At 33.9% G+C, this 25,141-nt stretch overlaps 1 protein-coding gene across 1 annotated transcript; it reads right to left on the bottom strand.

Annotated features, from left to right (window-relative positions):
* Positions 1 to 307: 307 nt before the first annotated feature.
* LOC116033347 (polycomb group protein EMBRYONIC FLOWER 2-like) lies at positions 308 to 19,598 on the bottom strand. The gene is made up of 23 exons (XM_031276096.1): positions 19,586 to 19,598; positions 19,143 to 19,252; positions 18,493 to 18,551; positions 18,188 to 18,302; positions 16,866 to 17,046; positions 16,737 to 16,778; positions 16,516 to 16,655; positions 16,231 to 16,290; positions 16,010 to 16,131; positions 15,584 to 15,648; positions 14,800 to 14,852; positions 14,631 to 14,684; positions 14,501 to 14,560; positions 13,673 to 13,719; positions 13,449 to 13,558; positions 13,168 to 13,251; positions 8,356 to 8,454; positions 7,511 to 7,634; positions 2,458 to 2,506; positions 2,259 to 2,342; positions 1,373 to 1,452; positions 878 to 967; positions 308 to 670 (listed from the first exon to the last, which is right to left on the bottom strand). The coding sequence occupies exons 1-23, from the start codon at positions 19,596 to 19,598 to the stop codon at positions 571 to 573; spliced, it is 1,941 nt and encodes a 646-aa protein (XP_031131956.1). The 3' UTR covers positions 308 to 570.
* Positions 19,599 to 25,141: the final 5,543 nt, after the last annotated feature.

Below are 25,141 nucleotides of genomic sequence, written 5' to 3'. Positions count from 1 at the left end.
GTTTTCCAAATTGGCAAAAGTATAGAGATAGATCTCGTGCACAAAATTAACAACCGACTGTGTGACTGTTTGAGTGACTCAAATTTACCTCCTCCGATAACACTCTCGGCAAGAATTCTAAAGACTTAGGAATAGTTTGTCATAGGCTGAGAAATCTTATGTATCACAAAAAACAAAACAAAAACAAACAAACAAACAAACAAAAAAAAAGAAAAAGAAAAAGAATAAAGATAGCTTACTTTTTTTTTGAAGAACATAAAGATAACTTACTAGTTACTATCAAGTATCAACTATTCAACTCCAGACAAAGATAACAACAATAATAACTTGAATTCTTCTCCATAGTTTACACTCGATAGAAGTGCTAGCAATGCCAGATGTCAATATACTATCAAGAAAAAAAATTTAAAGGTCAGCAACCATAGAAAACAACCAAGTTGATAAATTTAAAAGAAAATACAAGCCAGCAGCACATCACCAATGTCTGCTCTTGCCACTATATATAGATTCGGAGATGTAAGATTGAATTGGTTTTCAGTCCTCAAATCAAATGATTCTATGCCTAATGCCTTAGCCACGGAACTCGTCCAGTATTATATTACAAGTGCCCATAGTCTTGCCGTCAAGGAGACCTTGATTCCATAGTTTGATCATGAACAGTCTCCAGCACCTGGTAAAAACATATATGAGAATGCTATCAGGTTCAGATGATATAGGGAGTCCAAACATGCATACAAGGCACATGAAAATCCTAATGGCATCTGTTTTGTTTTAGCATGACACAAGCATTTACTGTTATAAACAAAATCACCACGAAACAGGTTAAATGGGTTCGCTGCAGAATATAAAGACAAAATGCAGAAGTGAGAAGGCCTACCAAAGCCGTGCTGGCTCTTGCACAAAATCGCGTCCGTGCTGCTTTGTAAAAGCCTTAGATGCCCAATTAATATGACTCATGAACCGAATCCTGTTATCAAAATGCATTTCAACTGGTAAGCAATGAATGATATCCAGATTGTGTTTCTTCTCTCAACTCAGTATGACCAAATACATATAGATACAAACAGACACTGTATGTTACATACATGCATGGCTCTGCAACATGCTAACAAATTCACAAACAAACGATGTGGAAAACAAAGAAACAAGATAATGAAAATATTGTTACTCTAGAAAAATATTAAGTTGTTTTACAAATGCACAGCACATAAGCTGGTGGAAGGTTTGAGCAATACTTTCGAAGTGTATAGATTGACCCTTTGAATGATGCACATGCCATGTGCAATAGTTTTTATGATTGCATAGTTTCATTGCAGTAAATTAAAGAACATGAGCAAAAGAATAATCAAGTGGCCATAAAATTCAAGATCACCTATTCCTTCTGATAAATGAATTCCAAAGATGCATCACGTGCTTCTCATCCTTGGAGACATCCGAAAAGTCAGCAAGCATCTGCAGTCAGGGCATTAAAGACAAGTAATTCCTTGACAGAGATTTGTTTCCAGAAAACTAAATGTTACTACAACACCCCAGTCATTAATTAGTATGTCCCTGTTGAAGTCAGGTTTCACACTCAACACTTTTCAATGAAGTGCCATGTTTCAATTCTACCAAAGTCAGGTTTCATGCATATAAAATTTGCCAAACTTTGTTGATTACTTATCAACTACAAGAGCCATTTTGGTCAATTTTAACATTTTATTCAAAAGCCTTTTGCCTTAAGTTTAACCAAATGCCCAAACTTGGAAAAAACTGAAAATCAACTCTCTCTTCCCTGCAGGCCCCTAAGACATAGATTCTAGACGCTCAACTGAAAGTCTTTTTCAAGTCAGCTCAAGAAGAAGAAATGGTAGAGTGCTGCTGAAGGTAATACCTATAGCCCTAAAGCATACATATGGAACACAGTAGAGCTCTCATTAGTCTACAAAATATAAAATACACTGTCTGAAAATTGTGTCATTATTTTGTGCACCCAGAAATGCAAGCCTTAACTGTTTTTTCTTTCTTTTTTTTTTTTTTAATTTTTTCTTTTTTAATTTCTCCCATAGGACTTAAATTCCCACATTAGCCAACCATGTGTCTGAGCATGAGGCTCAAGCACATTTGTGATACCATTTTGTCAGTGATTAGTCCTATAAAATCACACATTGCATGGGTCAAAGTTTCTAGTATAGCTCAACATCATTGTTTGCATCCCGGTTAATATTATCACTTTATGAAAGCAAAAGTATAATGCATGTCTAGTAAGGAAAGTATACCCTTTGATCTTCAATATCTTCAAGATCATAATCAACCTCATCCTCACTGTTTTGATCAGAAAGAACTCCCCCCAATGTCATTGGCTTCATAAACAAAAATTTAAAAACAAAATCAGATCATCTAGTTTGTGACTTGCATTTGCAACTGACTGAGGCGGAAGTGATGATTGATGGAGATAGCATAAAATTGCAGCATTACCTTACCACTTTTTGAGTGAAAGAAACTGCCTTCCTGCATGAGATTAGGGCTGAAAAGAGAGGAAATTTAGAGAGGGTAAAGGGAAGTATGCACATGACTTGCATACAAGGTTTAATCAAAATAATCACAATGATAGTCAAATTAGTAATAGAATTCATGTTTTCTAATGATCTATTAAACTCAAATAATGCCAGCTTACTGGTACAATAGTAAAAGGTACTATTGAGATTTGAGAACAGAAGAGGAAAGAATAAATATAGTTTTCCTCCATGCATAGAGGTGAATTTTGTAGTGATTCAGAATTTTTTACATAATCAAATTACTTGCAGCAGTCACCATAAATACCAGCCAGCAAGGCTGCAAGGCTTACCTAATGTACACATTGGTTTTGTGCAAATGGGACCACAATCGGGTAAAGAGTTAATACCCAAATCGATCCTTCGACTATTGCCGTTTGTTAATTTCTGTCCTTGATTTTAAAGGCTACTTATTTTGGTCATCTGATGACTATTAAAATTCTACCTAATTTAGTCCTCCATTAGAAAAACTGTCTATGAGCCGTTAAGTCCAAGGGTACTATTGTCATTTTCAATATCAAGAGGACCAAAATATTTAAAGATGACAAACCAAATTGGGTATTAACTCATTTAAATATGTATTTCTTTTTAGTTTATTGAATAAAGTAATTTACAACTCCTAGTTAGTAAAATTAACTTGTAATTATATTCTAAATTTTTATAATCATTTAAAATTTTAATCTGAGTGCTTATGTTTGTCAAATGAGTGCCCTCTCATTTAATGGTACTTATAATTTTGTTTGACCTTAATTTGATCGTAAACCATCTAACAAAAGTTACCCCAAACGAAATAGGTGTACCAGGGGCAGATCCAGAGGGGTTGGCAATGGGGGCAATTCCCCCCTCCCCTCACCCCACCCCCATTATATATATATATATATATATATATATATATATGTTCGTGTGTGTATAGTAAATGTTTTAATAGAATTAGATAATATATTATTATATATTAATGATAATGAAGGATGTGGTGGCTTAGTTGGGTTTAAACATCTTTTTATTTTAAGAGGTCCAGGGAGTAGGGATCGAAACTCACCAACTAAGTTCTTTCGCCCCACTAAACTTTTTTTCTAGGCCCTGCCCCTAAGTTGTACTATACTTTTCAAAATTATATTATGTATGAACTTTCTAACATGGCAATCAATCATTGGTCATTAGGGTGGTGGTGTTGGTTTTTTTTTTTTATTTTATTTTATTTTTTTATTTCCTTTAGTCAAAGTATATACTCATTGATGGACTCCACTGCATTTTTCCTAATGAAATTTAGGCAACTTATAACTAATGATACAAATACAACTATACAATTTTTTTTTTTAGCAATCTACATCTATATCTATATATATATCTATATAATAATAGAAGTGTTGCTAAAGAATTTTTTCCCCTCATTTATGTATAAATATAATGTATTATACACTATATTTTCTCAATAAATGGGATCAATATTAATTTTTGCTAATAAAAGACATTTTTCAATTTCTTTAAAATGATAATAAATATATAGATTTTGTTTATCAATAAATATATAATGCACTAATAGAAATTTGTGCCCGGATATCGCATCGCATGTATGTGAATGACAAAATACTCCGGGCATAAGTTTTAAATGGTAATCACTTTTTTGTTAAACATGTCTATATTTGAAAAATATATGTACAAAAAATACATTTTTACTACTACATGTTCCAAAATGTTTAGGAATTCAAATATATTGTTGTTGTGTATAAAGTGTATTATAATATTTTCTATTTAAATAATAAATTTACTAATTTTGATTTATTTAAAATTGTTTTAATTTGTTTAAACTTTTTTCATGCATCACACGAGTAAATTACTAATTTTACAAACAATGTTTGAAATGTGTAAATACTACTACAACTACTACAACAATGATATCTGTAAGAAGTTTGGCTTCGCATCACAGAATCACGGGGTCTATGGCTAATGGAAGAGGAATATGTTGGTCACCCAATGGTGAAGGCAGAGAAGAACGAGAGAGCAGAAGAGAAGCTGGAGGAAGAAAACTTCCTTTTGATTTTATTCAAATTCCAGCTTACTTGTTGTGTAAAGCTTCCCTATATAAAGGGATTACAGCTTGTGTTCCATAAGGAAATAGAGATTATTGCTACTAACACTATATTCTAAAATATGCTTACTTAAAGTAAAAAGAGCAACTACTAATAAAACAGGAAATAAGATAACTAAATTGATTCCAAATCAATTTGAGTCCTAAATTGATTTGGCAATTTTAGCAGATTGGGCAACATTTGAGGTTGGCATTTGTATCTTTGACCCAAAAATGTATCATCACCCCCTTCTTGGAGATCAAGCTTGTCCTCAAGCTTGAAGGATGGAAAGCAAGTAATAGCATTTAGGTTGAATGAATTCAGGTGATTTCTCCGCATGCATTCAAGCGGAATTCAGGGAATTCCTTTGTGGATGCATACCAAGCAGGCGGTTCTTCGCCCTCCTCTAATGTCCACAACATGAAAAGGCGGTGGCATTTACGTCTCGGGGGAAAAAAAATGTTCCTCAGAATTATAACATAACTTTTTGGAGTCCCTCTTAGCCTTTTCTGCTGGGCATAAGAATTTTAACTAAGGTTGGGGTGAGTTGGTGTGGTTCGTTGGTTGTTGTGGGGGTAGGTAGTGAGACCAGGCAGAGGGAAGGTGTGAATCAGGGGGTGGGTAGTTGTGTGTCGTTTCGGTGGGCAAAAGGCCTAAGATGTGGCATTTCCGCTAGAAGTCATCGGTTGTATTAATGGCTTTGTTTAGAGAACTAGGCTTGGTCCTTTCCACATCAATCCAAAGTACCTCGTCCAGACCACCGGTAAAAAGATCAACACGGCTGGGAGTATTGTGCCTGCCCATGCAAGGTGAGCCCAAAAATCATTGACATAATCATTGTTAGAAACTAGGATTGGGTTAGGGTCACTGAATTGGGCTATAATGCCCATGGGCCAAACCACACTAAAAGATTTAATCCAACCAATTAGCTAGTCTCACCCATGGCCTTATAAACTCATATATTCCCTCTTATTTTATCAATTTTTGACTCTTAACACTCCCCCACAAGTGGACAATCGGGCCATTGACCACTTAAAATTGGGCCGGACCTTCCCCTTAAGCGAAAGCTCGTGGACTGAACAAGCGAGATTACAAAAACTAGCTTGGACGCCACCAATACCCATAACCGGGTGACACAAAGTGGACCGAGCAGACTCCGATACCATGTTAGAAACTAAGATTGGCATGCACATGTGTCTCCCTGTCTTAAAGAGTTGCTTCAATTCTCCCAACAAACTAATGCTTCGGGGTGGGCCAAAACTCAAACAACATTCCTCCTTAAACGTTGCCCAAGAAGCGAAAGGGGACACCGTTGTTTCGGAGTGGTACCAAAGTTGGGCTTCACCAATCATGTGGTATGCAACTAGAAGAACTTGATCGAGGTTCGGGGTGTCGGCGTGCCGAAAAGAAGACTCACAACGAAGCAGCCAGACCATAGGGCATTCCTCACCCAAAAACAAAGGAAATTCAACCTTGGGGCATTTGTGAAAATGTCGTGAGTGATCCACATTCGCTGTATTGGAAACACCCTCGGTGTGAACAACAACCTCCGATTTTTCCTCTTGAACACGTTGTTTCCCTTGATTGGTGAGTATATGTTTCACTAGTCTCTCTAGGTTGGCAAGGGAAGTTGCATGGTTGTGGGAGGTTGCGGATAAAGAAGCGATCCTTGCACACAAGTTTTCAATTATGTCGTGTTGCAACTCCAAGGCTTTGAAAGATTTTTGCAAGGCTTTGATAACGGGTTCATTGTTCAAATTAGTAACCATGACACCAACAACGGGAACCATATGATATGTGTCAGAAGTTTGGCTTTGCATCATGGGTCTATGGTTAACAGAAGAGGAAGATGTTGGTCGCCCTATGGTGAAGGGAGAGAAGAACAAGAGAGCATAAGCTGGAGGAAGAAAACTCCCTTTTGATTTTATTCAAATTCCAGCATAACAACTTGTGTTCTATAAGGAAACAGAGATTATTGCTACTAATACTATATTCTAAAACATGCATACTTAAAGTAAAAAAAGAGCAACTACTAATAAAATAGGAAATAAGATAACTAAATTGATTCCAAATCAATTTGAGCAGATTGGGCCGCATTTGAGGTTAGGATATGTATCTTTGACCCAAGAATGTATCATACTAGTGTGTGTGTATAACTAAAGTTTTTATTTTCTAGATTCTATACCCTACTTTAGTATAATTTTAACCAACTTTCACTTTAAATCAAAAGTAACTCAACTTCTTTGAAAGTTAAAAATTAATTGTCACATTAAAAAGTTCACACATAGTCTAATTTCAAAAGGTACAGTACAATTATTTTATTTGGGGTAGCTTTTGTTGAACAGTTTATGGTTAAATTAGGCTAAACAAAATTATTAATATCTTTCAGTCAAAAGGCACTCATTTGACAAACATAAACACTCAGCAATTTAAGCAGCAATAAAAACATAAAATAAGTTACAAATTAATTGTACTTGAGAGTCATAAATTTTAAAAACTACTTATTTGGTCCTCTAAATATTGAAATGACAATAATACCCTTGGACTTAATAGCTCATAGATGGTTTTTCTAATGGAGGACTAAATTAGGTAGAAATTTAATAGTTAGAGGACCAAAATAAGTAGTGTTTAAAATCAAAGACAGAAATAACAAACATCAATAGTTGAAGGACCAATTTGAGTATTAACTCATAGGGTAAATGACCAATATGCACAGACTTTCCATTTAGTTCAAGTGCTCTATTATGTTATGATAATGTCAATGACTCAATGAAATGTTAGCAAACCATTTCACTGATTTTATTGCTACTAAGTGTGTTAAGCAATTCAATAATATAATTCTCTCCAGACAAGTGAAATTTTACCAGTTGCATGTAAGTTATTAAAAGAAAGAATCAATAACCATACTTCATTGAGTCATCAGCAACTGATTCCACCTTCCTTGTTTGTGCATGTTGAATCTTTGCAGGAGGTGGAAACTGCAGCTCAGGTGCTGATTCCACAGAATCAGGATAATCATTTAAATCTTGACCTGCAGCACAAAGTATTGTTGCATTAGGACTGGATGCATCTGTATGGAGTGTACAGAGAAAAGTCAGAAAACTAAGGTGGCGTGGGGTATAAAGAATGGCAGTGGGCCTAAACCAATATGAAATATGTGAGAAAAGCGCATGAAATGTTGAGTGTTTTTATCAAAATATGTTATTCAAGTAAAAAGAGAAACCAATATGAAATATGTGAGAAAAGCACATAAAATGTTGAGTGTTTTTATCAAAATATGTGATTCAAGTAAAAAGAATTTCTCTTTTTTCATCAGGTCATGTCATATTGCAAAATGTTTCGGTCCCTTAACTATAAGTGACATGTTAACTTTTGGTCTTCAACTTTAAATTATTCCACTTTTTTTTTTTGAAAAATAAAAAATAAAAATAAAAAATTATTCCACTTTTAGTTCTCAAGTTTAAGCACATTCCACTTCTAGTCCAAAATGCCTTTGTAAAAATTTCACCAAACTTCATCTTACTGCATTTAATGACATTTTTGACTAAAATGAAACATTTTTAAAGTCAAGAACTAAAAGTGGAATAAATCGATGATCAAAAGTATAATTGTGACAATAGTCAAGTGACCAAAAGTGGAATAAACTCCTTTGTGGTATATCTACTCATTACTACTAATTCTCTTTAAAATATTAGCATGACAGTATAACCAATTCTTTGTAAGAAAAGCTTTGAATTTTTGACCAACAATACCACAATAAGCATTATCATGTCGAAGCCTTTCAGGAGAAGGAAGACAGCTTCTAGGTACAGACTGCACACAATCAGAACCCACAGGTTTATCTGTACAATCTGCAGCAGATAAACATCGAGCTATTAGAGCATCCCAAGTAGTAATAGATATTTGTGGGTCCAACCTCTTCCACATCAACATTCAATATCCCATCCATCTCCAATATCCCCTCCCCAATAGAAATATCTTTCAACCAAATATTTTTAGGCCCACCAGCATTTCAACGTACTATATAACCTTATTTGAATTTAAATAATATTTCAAATTAAATATATTATAATTTATAATTTAATTACAATTATTTTACAGGTAATTTATAATATTATAATTTATATTATATAAAACAAATATTAAATTCAAAAAAAAATTGTTTGTAGAAGTGGTGGACTTCTATCATTTCAACTTGCACCCAACAGGCACATGCTATGCACACCACCACAAGGCACAAGCGTGCTCTTCAGTCTCTCCAATGTCAAGCCTTGTTGTGTGGATACTAACTATGGTAGGAATAATGGAATATCAAATTGTGTTTTTATCTCAGCACAAAAAAACATGAAAATGAGAAAACAATTCAGACCGACTTTTCATGTAATATAAACAAGTCATATGAGAATAATCGTCAACAAAAGTGAAAAAATACTGAACCCCAGACTTGGACATGGTATTTTACACCAATCATCCTATGTTGACACCCCATCTAAAATGGGGTTGCTGAGAGGAAAAATAGACATTTATTAGAAACTACCCGAGCTCTCATGTTCCAAATGCAGGTTCCTAAGCACTTCTAGGTTGATGCAGTTTCTACTGCTTGTTTCTTGATCAATCGTATGCCATCTTCGGTGTTACATGGAAAATCACCTTATCACTGTCTGTTCTCACAAAAGTTTGTGTTTCCTATTCCATCGAAAACATTTGGGCATACTTGTTTTGTGAGGGATGTCCGGCCTCATATTACAAAGTTAGACCCAAAATCACTAAAGTGCATTTTTGGGATACTCACGTGTCAAAAAGGAGTATAGGTGTAACTAGCTTGGTTGGCGTGAGTGGTCGTGCACTCTTGCCCCTTAAGAGAGGTTGGGAGTTCGAACCCCCTCTTGTAGGGAAAAACCAATCTGACCAGGACTTTGCCCCTTAAAAAAGAGTATAGGTGTTATTGTCTAACTACAGAAGATATTTGGTGTCTATTGATGTAACTTTTCCTGGGGATGTTTCTTTCTCATCTCCATCACCTTCTCATAATTAGGAGGTCGATGATGTTCTCATCTATACAGTTACCACTACTTCCACTTTCCGTACCTAATTAGGAGGTCGAAGATGAGACCTAATTAGGAGGTCGATGATGTTCTCATCTATACAGTTACCACTACTTTCACTTTCCGTACCTACTACACGGCCTCACTCAAGTGTATTCCCATAACCAACAGTATGTTCCTCCAGAAATAGTTACCCTCAACAAGGAAACTTCTTTGGCTCCTGTTCCTAACACAACGCCTGTCTCATTTCCTGAGCCGGCTTCTTCGTCGAAAGATCCAGATGACTTGCCATTAGCCCTCCGTAAAGGTAAAAGATCATGTACTTATCATGTTTCGTCTTTTGTCTCTTGTACTCATTTACCTCATATTTCATGCTCTTTTCTTATTTCTCTTGACTCCATAACTCCTGAAACTGTCAAACAAGCCTTAACCCACCCTGGTTGGCATAACACTATGATTGAGGAGATGAATGCTTTAGATTTCAATGGTACGTGGAACTTAGTAGATTTATGGGAAGAAGGCGATTGGATGTGTTATGGAATATATATCAATATATAGAATTTCTATAGATTAGGCAGTCATAGGGTTTTAGGCTTATGGAAACTTGTTTCCTTGTTCGGACTAACTTGTATAAATAGGGTTGGGTTGTGTATTCTCCTGTAGTGGAAAGTACAGCTTTCGTAACATGGTATCTAAGCCTGTACGATAAAGGATTTTTTTTCGCGCCGCTATCATCACCACCCATCTGGGAAGGCTCGTCGGCGTCCAGCGCCAATCTTCCCAGTGCGTGGGTCTCACAGGCCGCCATCAACCGCCACTACCTTCGTCACGCACCGGCGCGTGTGGCGTCTCCGACTACCGGAAAGTTTCCCGGTTGACACCTCCAGGGTCGCCTGAGTCCAGTAGTCTCGAATCTGGACTTGGTTTGGATCAATTGTTTCGGCTCAACGGTCAGCTTGTATTGGACACCTTCAAGTTCCTATTTTGTGTGCTTTGTGATCTATTTTTTGTTTGGGTATGACTGAATATCAATCTGATATATTTGCTCAATCGGTCCTAATCTCTGCTGATGAGTTTGCTGAGTTTTCTCGGTACCAAGCCTCTTTAAAGCATTCATCATCTTCGATCACTGCTATTGCTAACTCCGGTAACACAACTTCTTGCCTTCTATTGTCCTCTTCCAAATGGATCATCATAGACTCAGAAGCCACAAATTATATGACAGGTAACTCTAGTCTATTTTCCACATTTTCTCCCCATACGCATAGTCCTCCTGTTATCTTAGCGGATGGATCTACCTCCAGTGTACTTGGGCCTGGTACCATTTTGCATGTCCCCTCGCTCCCATTGTCATCTGTCTTGAGCCTGCCTAACTTCTGGTTCAATTTAATTTCGGTCAGCCAACTTACTCGTGTTTTAAATTGTTATGTTACGTTCTTTCCTGGCCATTGTCTGTGATCTTACGACAAAGAGGGTTATTGGGAAGGGGCACACGTCTGGGAGTCTCTATATTCTTGACACCACGAGGCTGGAGTCTATGGCTTGTTCAAGTGTTGTCACCCCGTTTGATGCTTATTGTCGTTTAGGTCATCCTTCCCTTCCAAACTTATGGAGTTTATTATTCCGACACTTTTTCTCCTGTGGCTAAGCTTACTTCTGTCAGGTTACTCATTTCTATGGTTGTCATCCATGATTGGCCTCTACATCAGCTTGATATCAAGAATGCATTTTTGCATGGGGATCTTCACAAAGAAGTGTACATGGAGCAATCTCTTGGGTTTGTTGCTAGGGGGAGTCGGGGAAAGTATGCCGACTTCGTCGATCATTATATGGGTTGAAACAAAGCCCCATGTGCTTAGTTTGGAAAATTAAGTCAAGTTGTTGTCTTGTTGAGAGCTTTGGGATGGTGAAAGGAAAATTAGATCACTCCACATTTTACTAGGAGGAGTGACACGGAAGGGATCTCATCTCTCAAAACATTTCTTCATAGTCAGTTTCATTTGGGGCCGCTTAACTACTTCCTGGGTATTGAAGTTATAAGGAGTAAAACAGGTATATTACTTTCTCAACGAAAATATGTACTTGACTTACTATCTGAAACAAGAAGATTGGGTACTAAATTGTGCAATACTCCCATGATACCGAACATACAACTATCAAAGGAGGGGGAATTGTTTAAAGATCATGAGAGGTACAGGAGATTAGTTGGGAAGCTGAACTACTTAACAGTGACTCGTCCAGATATTGCATACTCTGTTAGTGTGGTGAATCAGTATATGGCATCCCCAACTGTTGACCACTGGGCAGCTGTAGAGCACATCTTGAGTTACTTGAAGGGAGCCCCGAGACATGGAATTTTGTATAAGAATCATAGTCATACTAGAATTGAGTGGTTCACTGATGCTGATTGGGCAGGATCAAAAGAGGATCGAAGATTAACAACTGGCTATTGTGTTTTCTTTGGAGGTAATCTAGTTTTGCGGAAGAGCAAAAAGCAGAATGTGGTTTCTCGTTCAAGTGCAGAATCTGAATATAGAGCAATGTCACAATCAGCATGTGAAGTGATGTGGATAAACAACCTCCTGAATGAATCGGGTTTCAAAGCTCCAATCCCTGCAAAACTATGGTGTGATAATAAAGTTGCTCTTCATATTGCATCCAACCCGGTATTCCATGAACGAACCAAGCACATAGAGATCGACTGTCACTTCGTTCATGAAAAGATACAGCAAGGTTTAATATCCACCAGATTTGTGAAGACTAGAGAACAAGTAGGGGACCTATTCACAAAGGCCTTTAATGGCACTCGAGTTAGTTATTTGTGTAACAAGTTGGGCATGATTAATATCTATGCTCCGACATGAAGGGGACTGTTAGACATTATACATGGTAGGAGGCATATATTTAGTCATTAGTATAGCATGATCTTAGGGATTGATGAGCATCATCTTACTTAGGGATTGATTACTTTGACACATTTTCTCATTTTGCGAAATTGACCTCTATCAGGTTACTCATTTCTATGGTTGTTGCGTCTGATTGGCCCTTACATCAACTAGACATTAAGAATGCTTTTCTACACGGTGATCTTCAAGAGGAGGTTTACATGGAGCAACTACCTAGTTAGGGGTTTGTTTTGATACCATGTAATGAAGAAAGGAATTTGTATTTCACACTTTTCTAAGACAAAGGAATACACATATATATACAACAAAATTGATACTAACTATGGTAGGGTTTGGATATCAATCCCTAAGATCATGCTCATCAATCCATAAGACCATGCTATACTAATTAATAAATATATGCCTACCATGCATAATGTCTAACACAGTGTACTCACATATCCAAGATTTTTGCTCCCCAATGGTTACTTGTCAGATATTAACTGGTTTGGCAAAGCCAAATATCTCCATTGGGGATGCTCTTAGAACTGGATGCAACTCTTTAGAAGTCAATAAAGTCATACTAGTAACTACTGAGCATTGGTTTTATCAACTGTACCGAAATAAGCATTACCATCTTGAGGTGTTGTGGGTGGTGCATCAGTGCTCCCAGGGAATGACTGTAGGCAACCGGGATCTGAGTGTGTAAGCGAATGGCCTATAGAAGAGAAACATTGGAGGAATTAGAGCAGAGTATCACATTTCACAATCAGGTACCTCTTCTAGTTATTAATAATTCATAAGAAAATAAAAGCATAGGTAAGCCGTAAACAACCCCCCTCCCCCCCAATATATTTTGGAACATATACAAATGATGAGTGTTATGGATTTTAATACACTAAGCAGGATTTTTACCATCTGTCTTGCACTGACGCTCACTGACTTTTAAATCCAAGACAGGCCTATGTGTTTTCGTTGCATTTCGAACCACAGTCTGTGACTTTCTGCGCCTAAGTGACTTTGCACTGTGAATGAAGTAAGTTGACTCTTATGTTGATTTATTTCATAGAAATCACAATGTTACAACAAGACAACATTATTTATGATCAGTACAGACTGAAGTGTAGAATAGTTAGTACCAGAATAAGAATGCTTGATTCTGAGGGTCAACACCATGACCAATAATCTGAGAACATAACATCAGCAAAGAAATTTAGTTACAAAAGCAATAAATTCATTTGCCACAATATATCACTTGCATAACTTGGTATTGATTGGTTGGAGGATTGGAAGGAAAGAAGAAGAAAAGAGGGATTTACAATAATGTGAATGAATATATTAAAACAATAAAAATTAAAAAAAAAAAAACAAAAAAACAAAAAAAAAACAAAAAACAAAACAAAACAAAAACAAAATCAAAACAAAAAAGAGGTTAAAGGGCATGGAAGGAAGACCCTTAGTCTCCTTTAATTCAAACATATAGAGTCCATAGTCAGATCATTTACAATTCCGTATAAGAACAAAGAGGAAAATGGGTTTTGACTCTCTTCAATCACCCGGTACAAAATGCACACCCTCCCATGTCCCCCAACTGGAAATCACTTAAAACAAAAATTGGTAGATTAGCAAACTGGCTGGATAGATAAAAGCAAATTAACTTTGTTACTCAAAACCTCTTGTTTTATGTCAAATGTTTACCACAGCCATAAAGGAATAGCTAAATAAAGATCTTCAACAAAATATGTTGATTAACTGTATTTGTGACAAATTTGCAGTAATTTCCATCTTACATCACAAAAATATGTGTCAGACCTCATAGTGGAATTCAAAGATGTAATTTCAGATGGGTATAAATGCAGCCTACAATTTGACACAAAGCTTTGCAAGTAAAATAATACAAAACATTTATTAATCCATTTTACAGGGTTGGGGATGAAGAAAAGAAATAAACTTTACTCTAATCCCACCTTAGGGCTCCATGTGTCGGATTTGGGAGATACATTTACAGATTGGCACTCTTTAGTCACCTGGAATACATTTGGCGTTAAAGTTTACAGATCTAATAATTCAACAAAATTACAGCTCACTGAAGTTTACCAAGAACTCAAAATTGAACATGTCGTGAGATGCAGTTAAGTGACATTCCAGTCCCTAAACAAAAATTTAAAAGAAAAAGAAAATCTTGTAAGAGGCTGCAACTCTAGTTCAGCTAGGTTCAATTTCCTCTGACAAAAAATTAGCATGAAGCAGAATGTTAGTTTGTTACCTTAAAGTTAACACATTTCACAAAGCAGAGGGGACATGCGAAATCCTCCGTTACTGCAAGATGAACAATCAACCAAATGGTTAAAGTATAGAAGATTAGTACTAAATCACATCCTAGGCATTAGGCCTAGGTCAAATTGTCCAAATCCCACTTCCCCATCCCCAGAGACAGTGGCCTTCAGTCCCATTTGCAGAAAATTTTTTGAAGTTCAGATGTATGATCTACTGACACTTATTTCAATTATACTTCAGGTTGGAATAATTTTTTTCCTTTTTTTTTGGGTTAGCACAAAGGTATCCCTCCAGCCGGCAGCCAGAAGACTAACCCTCGTCCCAATTGTCAGCACACTAAGTGGTAGGAGACTGGCTGGTTTGTTCCATTCACATGGGTGGGGGATCGAACCCCCAACCTCATGCTTAAGGGACGAGGTGCTGAACCACCACGCCAACCATGTTGGTTTCAGGTTGGAATAATTACTTACCACTTTAGGGTTATTTCTACTGTTTCTGGTATTTTGGTAATTTTATCCTCAGGCTGCTCACCACTGTTAATTCTAGAGTAATACTCACTCCACTGTAATTTATATGGCATACTAGCCTACTACTATAAGTATTAAGACATTCAAAACTTTATTCTCAGAATAGGAGCTCAAGAGATACTCTGCATACTAAACTTAGGTCAGTGAAGTTAACATTGAATAAAGATTAGACTAGCTAAACAAATAATTACTATTAAAAAACGTGAAACAATTGACATGGCCTTTTATTGTCAGGAATAATATTACCTTCAGTTGTTAATAACTTCTTGTCACGCTGTGTATAGTTGAAGATAACATTCCCACTCCTTAACCTAGAAAATGGAACCATTAAAGGTAGAGAAGTAAATGGAAAAAAAAAAAAAAAAAATACATTACACTGTTTAAGTGTTTAATGAGCAAAGGAGAAGTAGTTAAACCAAATTATGCATTCTTCAATGGAAAAATAAGAAGACTAAAAGAAAGGAGTCACACTAGAGACAAAGTAAAATATTCAGTATATGGAACTAATGGAAGCAACAGCAGGTTGAGAAAGAAAAACTCTCATCCTAAGAGTAAACCAAGCATCAATGGTTGACCACTTCCAAAGAAAAGTAATTAACAATTATGATAGGCATTAGACAATGAGAAATAATATAAATGTAAACAAGAAAATTTGAAAGAGGGGAAACTCACCGAATTAGATTTGGGCAACCGCTAGGAATTGCATGTTCTGCATATGAATCATAAACGTTTCTTTCTGTCACACCAATTTCCCACGCAGAAACCCCCACCTGAAGGCGCTTGATCAGTGTATCCTTTGCAACCAAAAATTTGAGTCATCGATCAAAATTTAGGGAAAAAAAGTATAGGAATCCCTACAGAAATGGACAGATGATAGAGAGAAGAAGAAGTACCGAAGCTCCAGGAGTAGGCGTGAGCCCGAACGAAGGAATTCCAGCTTCCGAACGGCTTGACTGAAACGAATATATATAAATTTGTGAGCTCCAGTCAAATTTTAACAATAATGTCAGACTAATCTGGAATTGAACAATAATCTGATCTCATATGGAGAGCTAAATGTATTGTAACAATCACATAAAGGGCTGGAATACGAAACCTTATTTAAAGGAAGTTGAATTCATCTGGCTCGAACAATTGATACAATCTGTTATAATAACGATTAGATGAAATTAAAATACCTTCAAATAATAGGGATCCAGATCGACAGCTAAAAGCATATCCGCAGTCTCGCCTAAACTCCAGCTCGCACTGTCGGTCCATGTCCAAGAAAGATAATCAATCGGCACCTTTCCAACCAAGCAATCGCCTTCAACATTTGCTATCACCACAACCAAAGTTACATCAGGACAACACGCTTCAACGTTTAAGCGTTACGAAGCAGACCTGGCGACGAACTTACAGGGAAATGACGATAAATCCATACAATCTGGGGTGAGTTTTGCTGCAAGGAGCCATAGAAATTATTGCTGGAATTCAAGGGGGTAAGATGCCGATTCAGCAAAGTTGATGTAGGAAAATGCATGCATACCTGAGCTGATGAACATAACGGAAAGAGAGGCGGTGTCCAGTTCTGATAGCTTCTCCATTTTAGGCAGCATGAAGCTTGCTTGGACATGATTCCCTCTTGTTGTATCAGAGTACAGAATCCGTGCTCGTCCAAAACGATACACACTCTGCGTCAAAATCTCACTGAGATGAACACTATAATCCTGGGAGATTTCCACTACACTTGCTAAGGATCAACAATATTATGGTTTGTTTAGTAATGGCAGAAATTCTCTTCTTCTTTTTTTTAATTATGAAAATTAAATTTAAAATATGTTTATTTTTATACGGAGTATTTAAAAAATAAAATCAAAAATAAAGAAGGGCACTGTTTGGTAACATAATTAGTTTATTAATCAATTTTAACTTATAACTTGATTAAACAATTAATATAAGTGTTTGATTAATTAGTTCTTTGTAACATTTTATTGTTTCAAAACATTAAAATTCAACACCTTTTTAAGAATGTCATTTTGCATATAATCAACTATCAATTAACCGCTAATTTACCAAACATTTTTCTACAATCAACTAATGTTTTCGAATAGTCAGACACATTAACCCAATTAACTAATAGCTACCGGCTAACAACTATTTACCAAACACCTCCAATAAAAAATTAGATGAATGAAACCACATAATTGAAATAAGCCTAAATTATTTATTCTTTTAAATAGTAGTATATTTAGTTATTTACATAATTACATGTAGTGATAATCCGTATCACTGTCTAATTTGGAACGCAATGACACTTAGTTGTTCAATTAATGATTATTGACATGTAGTAATGCTTAAATAGGTTGAGAAAGTAGTTATGAACAGATACTGCATTGTAATAGAGTTAGTAGTATTCGAAAATAAAAAGACAAGGAATTGAGTATCACTAGCGGCATTGTGGGAGCAACTTCTTGTGCACAGTAAGCAAAGGTCTAGCTAGTTAAGAAATAATTGTGATAAATAGTTTGGTAATCACAAAATTTTCAAGTTTAATTCACCCTTATGTTGTCTATTGATCTTCGTGATTTGAGTCATATAACTATGGATAATATACTTCACTCGGAGCACATTTCTCCACTTAATTTGAGTCGATTAACTTTGAACAACTTAAGGTCATAAGATAGTGTTTCATCCAAAATACGCTTTCGAGTAATGAATCAAAATTAGTGTATTTATAAGTAACCGTTGCGAGCAAATTTCTCTATACAAATTAAATTTATTATACTTATAATCATATGAGGTTTCTCATAAATTAGATTAGAATAGCGGCAATACATAATAATCTGAATGAGTTCAAATAAAAGTTACCTCAGTAGTTGCCTTGTCGGTAACTTCTTTGGCCAAGAGCACGCAAACGGGGAACACGCCTTCATTTATCACTTTAGTATTAAAAGACACCGGTAATACTACTTTCATTTGCAATCTGTATATTAAATATTTACAATTTTGTTATTATAAACACTGATATAATAATATTTATACACAACTATGAAGGATAATACTTTTTGAATAATACTAACTATGTAGCACCCGTTAAATGAAAGATAATACTTATAGCAATCAATTAAAAAAATACAACATAATACAATTTTCAAATATTTTTATAATATTACCTCCCCTTAAACCTTTCTTGTTGTTTATAACTCAAACACCTGTGGAGAAACAACGGTTGCTGCAAAGAAAAGATGTGAAGTTAGGCTAATCACAAATGCATAGTTGATCACATTGAGATGCATCTTAAGTGATATTTCGTTTTTTTTTTTAAGTGAGGAAAACCATATTTCATATTCAATTAGTCAATTACTATGCAATAATTATGTGCAAACTGAAATAATATTAGCAATAATCAAATTCATAATATTGAAATACGATAATAATATTTCATCCACTTAATTACTCCTTTCAATACTCTATAGTGATACAATTGCACTAGTAACATGTAGCTTCCAACAACCAAAATAAATATAAAATTTTACGAAGTTGTGTTTACTTTACAAGTTGTACTATCACTTTATAAACTCTTAATAAAGTGCAATGTACAACTTTATAAAACACACAACACTATCAAATTTCTCTAAATGCACAAACATCGTGTATATCTTTTAATTAATTAAAAGTAAACGAGTTTTTAAAATCCCACATTAAATGTGATAACAATTAAATGGAGCACAATAAATAAAGATGTCAAATAAAAAATCAGAAATGAAATAAACTCAATATATAACTACATAAATAATAATGTAATTATAGAATATGAAATTACTCCCATAGAAGCACGATAATCGATAAGGTTGTATATTTCAACAGGTTCGCAGAACGCATCGTCGAGGCCTTCTATGGTTGCAATTTCCTCTTCACACGATGGCATATTATCTGCATGTGTAAGTCCACATAAGCATTAATACTAAATTCAAATGAATGAAAATGCAATAATACCTTTGAGAGATAAAGTTGCTCTCAATGAGAATATGAAAACTTGTAACATAATATTTTAAAGTATTGAAAAATTGTAACATAATATTTTAAAGTTTATAATAATAATTGAAAAATGTGTTCAATCTCAACTAAAAGGTTAAGATACGGTTGCAATTACACCAAATTATTGACAAGATGGAAAATGGTTGATATGATTTGAAATAATTTCATATTTGAGTGAATTGTATGATTGGTCCATTAACTATTGATATTTATAAGTGAATTAATTACCCGAATGGTCCATTGATTATTAGTATTTATCAATTTTTTTTATCATTCACTTTTAAATTAAATCACAAATGGTCAATTATCTATTGACTTTTACTAGTTTTCATCATCGACTTTCAATTTGACCATAAATGGTCCATTGACTATTTATTTTGTTTCAAATTTGGTCATCTAGTTAAATATCTATTTAGTAAACATTAAATTTAAATCGTAATAATGTAAAATTTTGGTTCTTCACATTTCGACTAATAATTAACCCAATGTATTAAGTTTATGAATCCAATTTGTCCATATCAATAACAAGCCAGTTTTTGTAGTATTACTCTTAAATATAATGTTTACTACCCAAATATTTAACTGGATAACCAAATTTGAAACAAAATCAATAGTCAATGAATCATTTATGGTCCAATTGAAAGTCGATGATGAAATTTGGTAAATGTGTATCGGCAATGGACCATCTATGGTCCAATTGAAAGTCAAATATAAAAATTGATAAATGTCAATAGTCAATCACCATGATTGGAATTAACTCTTTACCAAATTGCATCTCCGACTTTCAATAATTGGATCATAAATTGGACATGTCCATTAAATTTTGACATTTACTAATTTTCATCATCAACTTTCAATTTGAACATAAATGATTCATTGATTGTTGATTTTCTTCCAAATTTGGTCTTCCGTTTAAATATCAATTTAGTAAATATTAAATTTAAGAGTAATAATATAAAAAGTTGATTCTTCATATTCACACTAATGATGAATCCCAATGTACTAAGTTTATAGACTCAATTGATAAAATGTCAATAGTCAATGAAACATTTATGATCCAATTGAAAGTTTATGATAAAAATTGATAAATGTAAATAATCAAATGATCATTCATAGAATTAAAATTTTCAAATTTAGTCATACAACTATCACTTATTTTCAATTGTAGCCATTGACTTTTAAATCTATCAAATTTAATAAATTTGTTTGAAGTGTTAAATTGTTTCCAATTGTAATTTGATGTTAGCTTTTATCTGTGTAAATCATTAACATAAGTTGTAAAATTGAAAAGTCATAATCATTTCTTCAATTATTTATCATACTAAAAAAAAAACAAAAAAAAAAAAAACAAAAACCCTAATTTTCGGTATTCTAGCAACTATAGTTTCACATCAATTAGACAAATTTATCATGGATTAAAATTGTAAATGATTCCGCACTCCTTTATTAAATATAATAATTTTAACAATCAATGACTAAAATTAAAAATGAGTGATAATGGAGGATTAAATCAAGAATTAAATCTTCCAAGTTCAACACAAAGTTAATTCCAACCACACAACACATGACACCAACGGGCAAATGAAACCAAAAGTTCAAGAAATGAAATTGAAAAATAAAATAACGAGAAGAATTAAAATTGAGTACCTGAACTTCAAAGCCTTAGATTTGTCTTCCACCTAAATTCTCAGTCGAATAAGATGTTGAGATTTCAGAGATATGACAAACTTATATAGATTTTGAAGAGTACCAAAATGGGAAAACACCAACCTTTTAATGCTCTCTACTCTATAGTAGTATTTTTTTCTTTCTGGTACATCTTAATAAAGATAAACGGAATGAATTACTAAATCAATTACGGAGCATGTCCTTAATTAATAAGGAAAAACCATTAACTTACCATCAATCGTAAAATAACGTATGATAATATTTCTATGGGCATATCATCATTATCCAAGAAAAATGTGAAACAAGTACCAAATAGGTAGAGTTTTTGAAACGGACTTTTCTGGTGTGCTAATCCGCATTTTTAATAGGGTAGGTTCGTATTTTATGGCTAGTATTCCGGTGAACTTTTTAGCCCGCCAGCCAAAATGTGGGGCTTTGGCATGGGCCCACCAAACTCGCCTAGTATGTATACAATATATATTATTAGTATTAGTTTATATACCTCATTTTATATAATTAATAATATATAAATATATGTTTATTTATTTATTTATATTGATAAAATGTATTAGTAAGTAGTACATTGTATAAATTATTTGTTACTGCCTTATACATTCGCATATTATGTATTTGATTATTTATTATGACGGGTCGGGTCTTGCATTAATTTGTCGAACCCTGACCCATCCATACTACTTTCTCGACATACTAAAGAACAAAGAGTCAGTATCGCTTCCACTGAGACCCGAACCCACCCCTTCCATATGGATCGTTACGGTTACGATTCAGAACCGAAAAAATAAAATAAAATAATTGTTGAATTTAAACTATTTTTAAATAAGAAATAAAATTATAAAAATAAATAAATAAATAAATAAATTTTGATTGGCGGTTCAAAATCGAAATTAGAACCGAACCGTACCGATTTATCAAAATAAGTGTTTGATCATTTTCACTATATATAACTGTGGTTCAGTTCCGGTTCACGGTTCAACAATTATTTAATTTTATTTTTTCGATTATGAATCGTAACCAAAACCGTCCATACTATTTTGGTATGAGTGTTTAGTTAAGTTCGAACCGAATCGTGATCATTCATACACATAAGTAATAATTTGTTGAAGAAGGAAAATAAATGAAATAATTATTTTTAAGAGTAAAAGTGTCAATTTAATATTTCAATAACACAGGGAAAAAGTGTTATATACACATAACATAGAGAGAAAAAGTGCCATCTTTTCCAAAAAAAGAAAAAAAAAAGTGCCATATTTGACACTTTCTCCAAAATTTTATTGTATTGTATGAAAACATTTGAAGTGAACACGGCTTACGTTAGTGATTTTTAATTGGAACATGATACGGAGTATTAAATGTTCGCAAATTATATCGTGGACCATGGTCCACATTGCATTGTGGACCATGATCATAACTGATACTGCAGTTGTGTTGAACGGATACTATAGTTGTGTTGAAAAGATACTGCAATTGTGTTGAAAGAAAACTGCAGTTGCACGGGACAGAGGCCGTTCATCCGTTTCACACAACTGCAGTATCCGTTCAACATAGATGCAGTATCTTTTCAACACAATTGCAGTTTCCGTTCAACACAACTGCAGTTCCAGATGAATGACATGGCCTCTGTTCCACATAACTGCAGTTCCTTTTCAACACAACTGCAGTATCATTTCAACACAACTACAATATCCTTTCAACACAACTGCAGTATCAACCATGACCCATGGTCCACAGTATAAGTACTGTTAAATGTTGGTGTGATGTTATTACTTGATTTAAGGAAAATTTGTAACACACCACATTATCATTTGATGAAATCCGTATTTAATTTATTATTCCTAAAAAGTAAACAATTCCACTTTTTGGATCAGCAATAGCTGTCATACTTAATTGGCTGCCTTTAATGATTTACCATCTAGATTTTAATTGAAAAGATACTAAATTGAAAGAAAACTGTATTTGTACAATTCTTTGGGGTACTAAATACGGAGTATTTCTTATTTGATATGAGTGCATGGTTAAGTCAAATATACAAACATATTACATATACTAGTATTTTGTACGTGCGATGCGCGAAAACTAATGCCCAATATTAAAACATTAATAAATACAAATAATTAAAATTTAAAATTTAAATTATATATACACAAATAATACATGTATTTTATACACACATATATGATTTACCATTAATATAATTTTAATTAAAATATAATCACTCTCAAAATATATATATATATATATATAATCAACCATTAAATAAATTATATAATGATTTTAATAAAATGATAATTAAAGAATAGGAAAAAAGATATGATAGATATAGGTGTATGGTAATAATGATGGAGTTAAAATTAACGGTGTAAGGGTAGTTTTGTATAACAAGAATGTAGTAGGGACATTTTTGTCTAATAACATTGAACTGTACAACATTTAAAGCAAAATGTATACATTTATTAGCATACAAAAAGAGGTACATAAATCAATGATATAACATTGATTGAGACTTATTATGTTTTTAGATACAATCTCACTAAAAATATAATCAAATTAATCTACTTTTATTTATGCCAAAGTTTCGTGTAAAAAGTTTGATATGATTAACATGGAGTAATTATGCTTTTTTATAGTTTATTACGATAATATTTCAAAATTGAATCATTTATTATCAACTAGTTTTTCTTATGCCCAAAAAATAGGTGCTCAATACAAATAATTTATATTCAAATTTTAAATTAATTTAAATTTTAGATATTTAAATTATTGTAAATAATAATAATGTAAAATATTTTTATAAATGTTATATTTATATTTTAGAAAATAACTAACATATAACTCCAGTATATAATGTGTATATATTATTATTATTGAAGAAAATAAGAAAATGTATAGTGGATGCATGTCCATTGTAACAATAGTGGAAAAAAAAAAGTTATAACGGTAGGAGTATGTTTGTCTAATATATTGTAAAGTACAACTTTTATAGCATAATATACAACAAAATTTAATGAAAAAAACGGACATAAATAAAGGGTATAACATTCCTTCGCACTTATTATGTTTTTAGATATGCTAATAGCATGACATATAAAGTTATTAAGAACTCACCAAAAATCATTGATTTTTCATATCAGATCTAATAGGCACAGAGGAATGTTGTCTTACATTTTAGACAAGTAAAAGATCTCCAGCTCAAATCAGAATGATTAAATGAGTTATGTCACAAATTAATCAATACGAGTAAATGTGCTCCAAAACATATTAGGCATCTTTGTCTCAAATCTAAATAAGAGACAAATACCTCGTCTTGAATGATTTGTCATCATCCTTTTTTTCCCCATAAGAGTTTAACCATTTTCAAATTGAGTTGCATGCTCCATTCACCATAAAATAATCACATTTTTTCCCCATAAGAGTTTAACCATTTTCAAATTGAGTTGCATACTCCATTCACCATAAAATAATCACATTTCAACAAGTCTTTGCACGAAGTGTTAGAATATACACAAAATAGTAGCAAATTGAAAACACCAAATTAACAATTTTATATCAATTTTACATGTAAAGACAATATTTAAGAAGTTACCATTGAAGCGTGCCTACTCTTTCATTTATAGAAACTGAGAAAACCCCATAGAGAACTAAACGATCAATATATTGTTCATCCACCTATCAAAAAGCATCAGAACATGAGAGGCTATATTCCAGTCTCAACATTCAATATCTTCATATGAGGATTTCCACCTATCAACTCCCTTGTTGGAAGGTTCCAAGGGCAGCAAAAGAGTCAGCGACCATATTTTGTTCTTTGTAAACCACTCAAAAGACTATATTCCAATCTATTCGAAACCACCATTGAATATCCTCAACAAGTTTTCTTATGGGGCCCCAAAGCACATCATTGGCTTAAATCCACTCAACAATCCTTCTTTTTTTTTTTTTAATCAGATTGGATCTCGATATTCCGAATTCCCTTCTCTCAGGCCCAATGCATGCTATTGACAATGGCAGTAGCTTCCATTTCTTTCGGCGAGGCGACCTCCATGTTGCCCGAGAAACCGTCAATCCAGAGGCCCTTCTCATCTCTTAGAACACCACCGA

Source organism: Ipomoea triloba, chromosome 10, assembly GCF_003576645.1.
Source record: "Ipomoea triloba cultivar NCNSP0323 chromosome 10, ASM357664v1".
NCBI classification, from domain to species: domain Eukaryota; kingdom Viridiplantae; phylum Streptophyta; class Magnoliopsida; order Solanales; family Convolvulaceae; genus Ipomoea; species Ipomoea triloba.
The sequence above is the reverse complement of the archived record's forward strand: the minus strand, read 5'-3'. Positions and strand labels throughout refer to the sequence as shown.